This window comes from Cynocephalus volans, chromosome 2, assembly GCF_027409185.1.
Source record: "Cynocephalus volans isolate mCynVol1 chromosome 2, mCynVol1.pri, whole genome shotgun sequence".
In the NCBI taxonomy this organism is placed as follows: Eukaryota; Metazoa; Chordata; class Mammalia; order Dermoptera; family Cynocephalidae; genus Cynocephalus; species Cynocephalus volans.
The window spans coordinates 3,323,239-3,330,155 of record NC_084461.1 but is presented as its reverse complement, the minus strand read 5'-3'; the positions used below and the strand labels follow the sequence as shown (position 1 = coordinate 3,330,155).

Genomic DNA, 6,917 nt, shown 5'->3' with positions numbered 1-6,917 from the left:
CTCCGAACGCCCCGCCCCGCGACGTCTCCTGTCCTGCAGCCCCCGAGGCTGCAAAGCCACGTCCCCGCGCGCGTGTCCGAGGCCGGCTGCGTCCCGCGGTGTTTCCCGCCATCGCTCCCGCCTGCCCCTCCCCTGCCCGGACGCAGCCATCTGGGAGCCTGTTTGCTCCGGGCTTCCTGGGTGCGCGCTGCTTTCATGACACACGAGTTTAAAGGGGGCGTCCCTGGAAGACCGAGCCCTCGCCCCCCACCGCAGCTGCAGCCCCCGGCTCACGGGCGCAGAGAGCCCCCGCACCGCAGCTCTGCCCGCCCATCCGGGAGTTGAAAAGAGCTCTCAGTTTCCTCACATGTGACTTAACCACGAAACTGAAAAGCACATCCGAAGAATATTTCACATCCATTACTTTCACACTCTACCCACAAAACGACCCAGCGCCATGATGCGCTGCTGAGACAACGAGTTGTGCATTGACTTGGAATCCGAAGTTCTTCTTTGGGGTCATGATCGGAAATTCTTCTGATTTTTTTTTTTTTTTTTCCATTTTTACCCACTTAAAACAATCGTTCTATAAGCTGCCTAAAATCGATCACATTTGTATCCCGAGAAAGGCGTGCCCCAGATTAATGTCTGTCTATAAGGGTTGGAAAGAACTAAACTGCCAGAAATGAACTGCCCTAAGTGACTACGTTAAATAACTCAACAACCACCACTTCAACCTCCACCGCGCAAAGACCCAGCAGCGGCGTCTTGGGTGGAAGCCCCTGCGACGGGCCCTCTCTGGGGAGCGTCTCTCTCCATGCCACCGGCCCCTGGGCCCTGCCCAGAACTCCAGGACCAGGGTACACACACCCTCAGACACACAGACACGGCCAGTCACACAGACGACAGCAGCAGCAGCAGCAGCAGCAGCAGCAGCCGGCATCATTTCATTTCGTTTATTAGACAAAATATATGATTTAGACAAGTTCGCTGACGCGCTATTTACAATCTGAAATCACTCTATATACAGAAAGAAAAAGAAAAAGAAAGAGAGAAGACACAAGCACGTGGGGGCATTTACCGAACCGATAACCAACCGGAGCCTGGTGACAGCCACCCGAGCTGCAGACAGAGGCCTGGCTGCCTGGACGCCAGCTCCGGCCCGGATGAGCCCCTTTCTGCAGAAAGCGACGGATGGGAGTCGTTGACGTCGTTGTCATATTTGTCCTTTACACCAGTCTAAAATATTTGTCTTAATTCCTCCCTCGTCCCCTCCCCCTCCCCCACTCCTCCCCCCTCCCCCCGCAAAAGTAAAAGAAGACCCTTAATCAGGCGGACGGGAGGGCTGCTAGGATCCGCGGCGTCCCCTCCTGCGGGGCCAGCGAGCTGCATGGGAAACACGGCAAGACAAGAAAACACGAACAGTGAGTACGTGACGCTGCGCCGCGGAGTCGCCGCTTCCCGCAGCCGAGACTCGGGACAGGGTCGCCAGCCGGCGCGTCCCCCGGCTCCGGAGAAACCCGGGTCTACTCAGCCCGCCCTGCGCCCAGGGCTGGCGAATGGAGCCCCTTCCGTAAAGACTGCGCGACCCCCACCGCTGCCCGGCCCCCAGCTGTCCCCTACCCCCACGTCAGTCAGCCCAGGGCAAAAGTAAGCTGCACTCACTTGTCGCGTACCGGCTGGAAGGGCGACTTTAACTGCTGTGCTGGCGAATCCGGCCTGGGGACGAGATCTCTTTCTGCGAGAGAGCGGTAAAGAGGCAGACGGTTAGGGCTGGGGGACAGGTGGGGGGTCCTCCCTGTGCCCTCCCGCCAGCCGCTCCGGCAGGCTCGCCGGGAGAAACGTTGCTCCTCCCGCACGGCAGAGCACAGCCCTCTGGGGAGCGCCCTGGGGCCTTGGCCTCAGTCCCCGAATTCAAGCAGGGGTGAATCTCAGCCCCAGGGCTCGGTGGCCACTGCCTGCCTCTCACCCTGCCCAGCCAGTGCTGTCACCCCGCCCCACGCTTTGCAGGTCACGGTATTCCCAGCCAGGATCCCGGTGGACTCGGGTCCCCGGGGCGGTACCTGGGAGCGCCGGGCTGCTTCGGGCTGAGGCCTTGTCTCCGTGGAGCGCTCCCGCGGCGACGGCGACAGGCGGCTGTGGCGGAGGTGGCGCGGGCAGGTGCGGGCCGTGGGGCGCGGCGTGGGGCGCGCCGACGCCCAGGAAAGAGCGCATGTTGAGCAGCGAGCCCTGCGCGAGGAACGCGCCGTTGGTCCAGTTGGAGAACTTGCCGATGTGGCAGGTGTACAGTCCGTGGCTGGGCAGGAAGGCGGGGTGCTGCAGCGGCGGCGCCCCCCCGGGGGGACCGTGCGCGCCGGGATGGCCCGCGGGCGGCGGCGGCGACGCCTTGGGCGCGCCGTCGGGGCTCGTGGCCGTCTCAGCCAAAGACCAGATCTTGGGCTTGCTGTGCTGCGCGCCCTGCAGGCCGCCCGCCGCGGCGCCCGGGCTCAGCAGGCGCGTGCTGCCGGGCTCTGGGACCTCCTTGGCCAGGCCCAGGGGCGAGTCTTGGGTCTCGAGCACGTCGGCGGCCGCCCGCGGAGAGCCCCGGTCCCGGACGAGGGCTGCGGGGCCGGCGGGCGCGTGCGGCGCCTCGGGCTTGTCCTCCTCGTCCTCGTTGCTCTGGTCACCGTCGTGTTCGTCGATCTTGTCGATGTCGATGCTCTCCAAGTCGATCTCCTCGTCGTCCTCGGTCTTCTCGGGGTCGCCCTCGGTGTCGCTGCCGAAGAGGGCGCCGTCGTCCTGGTCCTTGCTGCGCGCGCCCCACGTCACCTTGTTCTCCTTCTTGAGGCGCCGGCGCGCGTTGGCGAACCAGGTGGAGACCTGCGTGAGCGTCATCTTGGTGATGATGGCCAGCATGATCTTCTCGCCCTTGGTGGGGTAGGGGTTCTTGCGGTGCTCGTTGAGCCAGGCCTTGAGCGTGCTGGTGCTCTCGCGCGTGGCGTTCTTGGGCCGCCCGGGATCCCCGTACTGGAACTGGCCGTAGGGGTAATAAGCTGGCGCCGTGTGGGTTGCGAAGGTGGCAGGGTGCACCCCGGGGTTGTCCTTGAGTTCGTACTGCGAGCCCTGCACCACAGGGCAGAGCGAGCAAGGAGAGAAAGAGACAGGCAGTGAGACGTGAGCCCCCGGAGCTGGGACACTCGGGGGCAGCCGCCCCAGTCGGCTCAAGGGCTTCCCGGGCACCCCGGCCCACTGCGGCCTTCCCAGACAGTCAGTGACGCCCTGGCACGCTCCCCAGAGCAGGAAGGCCCCCCAATTCGCTACGGGGGGGAGGGAGGGAGGTGTCAGAACGACGGGCGGAATCCTGGAAATGAACTTCCACCGATTATGGCAATCGTTTTTGCAAGAAAAGTTCCAGAAACCACCGTGATCTCTGGAAGAGCAAGCAGCCGCAGCCCCCTAGAATTTCCTTAGGCCTCCCTGGGTCCCCGCCACCAACAGCTGAGAAACCCGGATTTCCAAGTTTATCCTACACTAGCTAGAGAGAAAAAACCATTTAACTAGGCTCATAAAACAGTTTCTCCAAACGTGGGGAAAAAAAGAAAAAAAGAGCCCAAGCCCCCTCCGTTCGACCCTGAGGGGTCAATCTTAATAAACCATTCGGGTTTTCTTCGGGTCTAAATCCGCCAGCATTTTAAAACGAAAGCACGCTCCTTCTAAGGCCTCGATTAATCTGCATATAATGATTCATCCACACTTAAAAGTCCATAGTGCTGACAGATCATTTAAATTTTTAATCCTGGCCATTATCAACAACAATAACAAAAACACCACTTGGTTTTTTTAAATACAAAAGGAGAGCTTATCCTGTGAAATATTAACACAAGGGCCCAAGCGTCCCGCTGCGTGGAGGGGAACCCCTCATTTCCTAGTCCTCTTCTCCTTACTTTATCTCTGAAGTTTGACTTTGATCTGGAGCAAGCAAACACAAACTGTTTGCAGGCGTTTAGAGGCGGTGATTTATTTGCAATCAATATTCTTTTTATCATCAGCAGTAAAACACAGCAAGTCAAATTATCCCATCAGGGTTTTTTTGGTAAATAACATTTTATCTTTTTAACAACCTCATTAGGCCTCATTATTACCATAAATTGCCCAGACAGACATTCACTCAATTTTATCTTTTGACTTTCAAATACCCAGTCATGAGGGCCTGGAAACCTAGGCCTAGAATCAGGGTTTGGGTTTAGGCTTGTACTTTCCAAGAACCTGTAAGAGATCTGGAGGACACACACCTTTCAGGACTATTTTTACGTATTATCCCGTTAGTAAAAAACAAAACAAAAACAAGCAATCAAAAAACCGAACACACACATCACTTTCCCCCACCTCACCACAATGGGAGCAGATCCTCACCACGCAGCTTCCTCCCCTACCCCACGAACAGGAATACGCGCGCAGGGTTCCCAAATGGCGCACATCTACACTCAAAATTTGTGTAAAAAAAAAAAACAAAAAACAAAAAACTACCCTCTTCCACGGGAAAACACTCCAGTTGCTATGCTAGCAAAGGGAACTTCTGACTCTGAGAAAGTCGTAAAGAGCAGAAGATTTCTTTGACTAATTAGTTTTGTGATGGAGGCCGCAGAGAAAAGGTTTCTCTGTAAGCAGATTTCGTTTTTTGCCTAATCCTTGCAAAATGTCCTTTGCGTTTTTCTCATGACTTTGGTTGTACATGTAAAGAATACATTCCGGCCTCATCTCTGCTGGGAGTTCCTTCTGAAAGGACACCTTATAAATCTCTCATCGCTTCCCTGGCATCCCGGCCGCCTGAACAAAATGGGGACTGATCTTTTTCGGTACGAAGCGATCTGAAAGGCAGCTGGGGCCGCTTTCGGAGAAACAGGCTTTCTTTCAAAACTACAAGAAAAGTTGCAGGAAAACACGCCTGCCGCTTCGCTCCTGCACAGTTGGCGGGTGCTTCGTCTCCGTCTCTTCTTCTCCGGGGAGTGGGGGCTCGGGGGTGGCTGGAAATCGCGTTGTCCCCCAGGCAGCGACACAGGAGGGGGTTGTCTCCCCGACTCCCCGCACCCGCCTCGCGGTCCACCGGCCCGCAGCCCGAAGGGTCAGCCCCGACCTTGCAGTCAGACCAGGGAAAATGGATCGTTTGGAGCGACAGACCGGCCAATGCCCCTGCGGAGAATTGCATTTGCCGTCCCCTCCCCCCATCTGACACCCACTGGAATCAGACACTAGGAGGACACCATTGATTTTAAGCCCAGGGACACTGTTTTCTTTAATCTTTCATTACATAACGCAAGAAGAAAAGTGCTTTTCTTTCGTGCAAATGAAATGAAAACTTTGGCAACTTACAAAAGTCGAAAGCAAACACCGTTTCAGAAGCCAACAATTATTTCAACTTATTTTTTTTCTTTTTCTTTTCAATCTCAAACTTGTACACACGCCATTAAGATCTCTCGGTCTGGTCGGATCTCTATTGTTGGCATTATTTTGACTGACTCTACCGAGCTTTAAAGGTACCCTCGGGAAACTCGGATACAACTGTCTCAGCTCTGCCAAGGACGGAGAAAATCGAGTCTTCCCGGCCCAGCTCGAGAGCTGCGGAGGCGACGCGAACAGGACCCGCGGGCCGGGAAGGGGAGTCCTGAGAAAGCGGCCCAGGCTGCTGCCAAGCCCGTGGGCCTGCCCCGGCCGCGCCACCGCGTCCGCCCCGGACCTCCAGCTTGGGCCGCGCGCCGGGCCTGCTCCCGTGGCCTCTGTCCACTCCCGCCGCGACCCCTTCCAGGCCCGGGCCTTTCGCTTTCCCGGGCGGAGAGGGCCTACCCGGCGGTCACTCTTCCTCCCCAGCGTCCCCGAGGTGGGGACGCGGTGGGGACGGGGTGGGGGGGGGGTGCCGCGGCCTCCGCCGCCCGAAACCAGCCTGCGGGACCTTTCCCGCTCCTCGCCCGGGACCGGGCCACCCGTCCTCTCTCCCTCCCGCGGGCCGCACCACCCTTGCCACCTTGGCCCCGGGCGCCTGGGACAGAGAGGAGAGGCCAGCGGAGGCGAGAAGGGAGCGCGGCAGGCCGGGGCACTCACCATCTGCGAGAAGAGGCTGAGGTCGGCGGCGTACGGGAGGAAGGCGCTGTAGTTGGGCGCTCCCGCGTACGGGCCGGCCGCCGCGTACATGCCCAGCACCGAGGTGACCGCGGCCGCGCCCGCGCCCGCGCCCAGCTCCGCGGCCCCCGGCCGGCCCGACGAGGCGGCGGCGGCGGCGGCGGCGGCCGCTGCCAGCACCCCCGGGCGCTCTCCGCCATAGGCGCCGGGCCCCGCGGCGCTCAGGTACTGCGGGTAGCCCAGCTGCGGGAAGGACATCTCCGCGCACCCGGCGGCTGCGGCGGCGGCAAGCAGTGAAGGGGCGGCGGAGGGGGCCGGAGGGGGCGGGCGCGACCGCAGGGGACGCCGCGTCGCGGGGAGCGGGCGGCGGGCCGGGCGCGCTCGGGCCGGCCCGGACGCGGGGGCCGGTCGCTGCTGCTCGGCCCGGTGCTCGCTGGCGCCCGGCTCCCGGCTGCGCCCGGATCCGCGATCGCGCGCCGACTGCGGCGGCCGCCCTCCGCTCGGCGGCGGGGCTTTCAGACACAATTTGAAGTTGATGCTTTGATTGGCATCCCCTTGAGCGCAAGCCCCGCCCCTGCTCCCCTCCCGCCCCCCTCCCTGCCTCCCGCCCGCCCTCGCCGGCCGCTCCCGCCCCTCCCGGCGAGCACGTGGTGCCCCGAGCTGGCCCGGCCACCTCCTCCCGCGGTGGGCGCGCGCTGCCGGGCGGCGCTGCGGGCCCGGAGGCCGCGAGCTCCTTCCCGACCAGCCCCCGCGGCCGTCTGACAACCTGTCGACACGGGTCTGCAGCTGTCCGACACCCGAGTTTGCTGTTTCGCAGCCGAGGTGTGTCCTCTTTTTAACAAAAA

The 6,917-nt window shown here is 60.6% G+C and overlaps 1 protein-coding gene across 1 annotated transcript; it reads right to left on the bottom strand.

The window, feature by feature from the left end:
• Positions 1–1,281: 1,281 nt before the first annotated feature.
• IRX1 (iroquois homeobox 1) lies at positions 1,282–6,330 on the bottom strand. The gene is made up of 4 exons (XM_063087882.1): positions 6,055–6,330; positions 2,043–3,081; positions 1,645–1,717; positions 1,282–1,365 (listed from the first exon to the last, which is right to left on the bottom strand). Exons 1-4 carry the CDS (start codon positions 6,328–6,330, stop codon positions 1,308–1,310), a joined length of 1,446 nt encoding a protein of 481 aa, XP_062943952.1. The 3' UTR covers positions 1,282–1,307.
• Between the last annotated feature and the right edge of the window lie 587 nt (positions 6,331–6,917).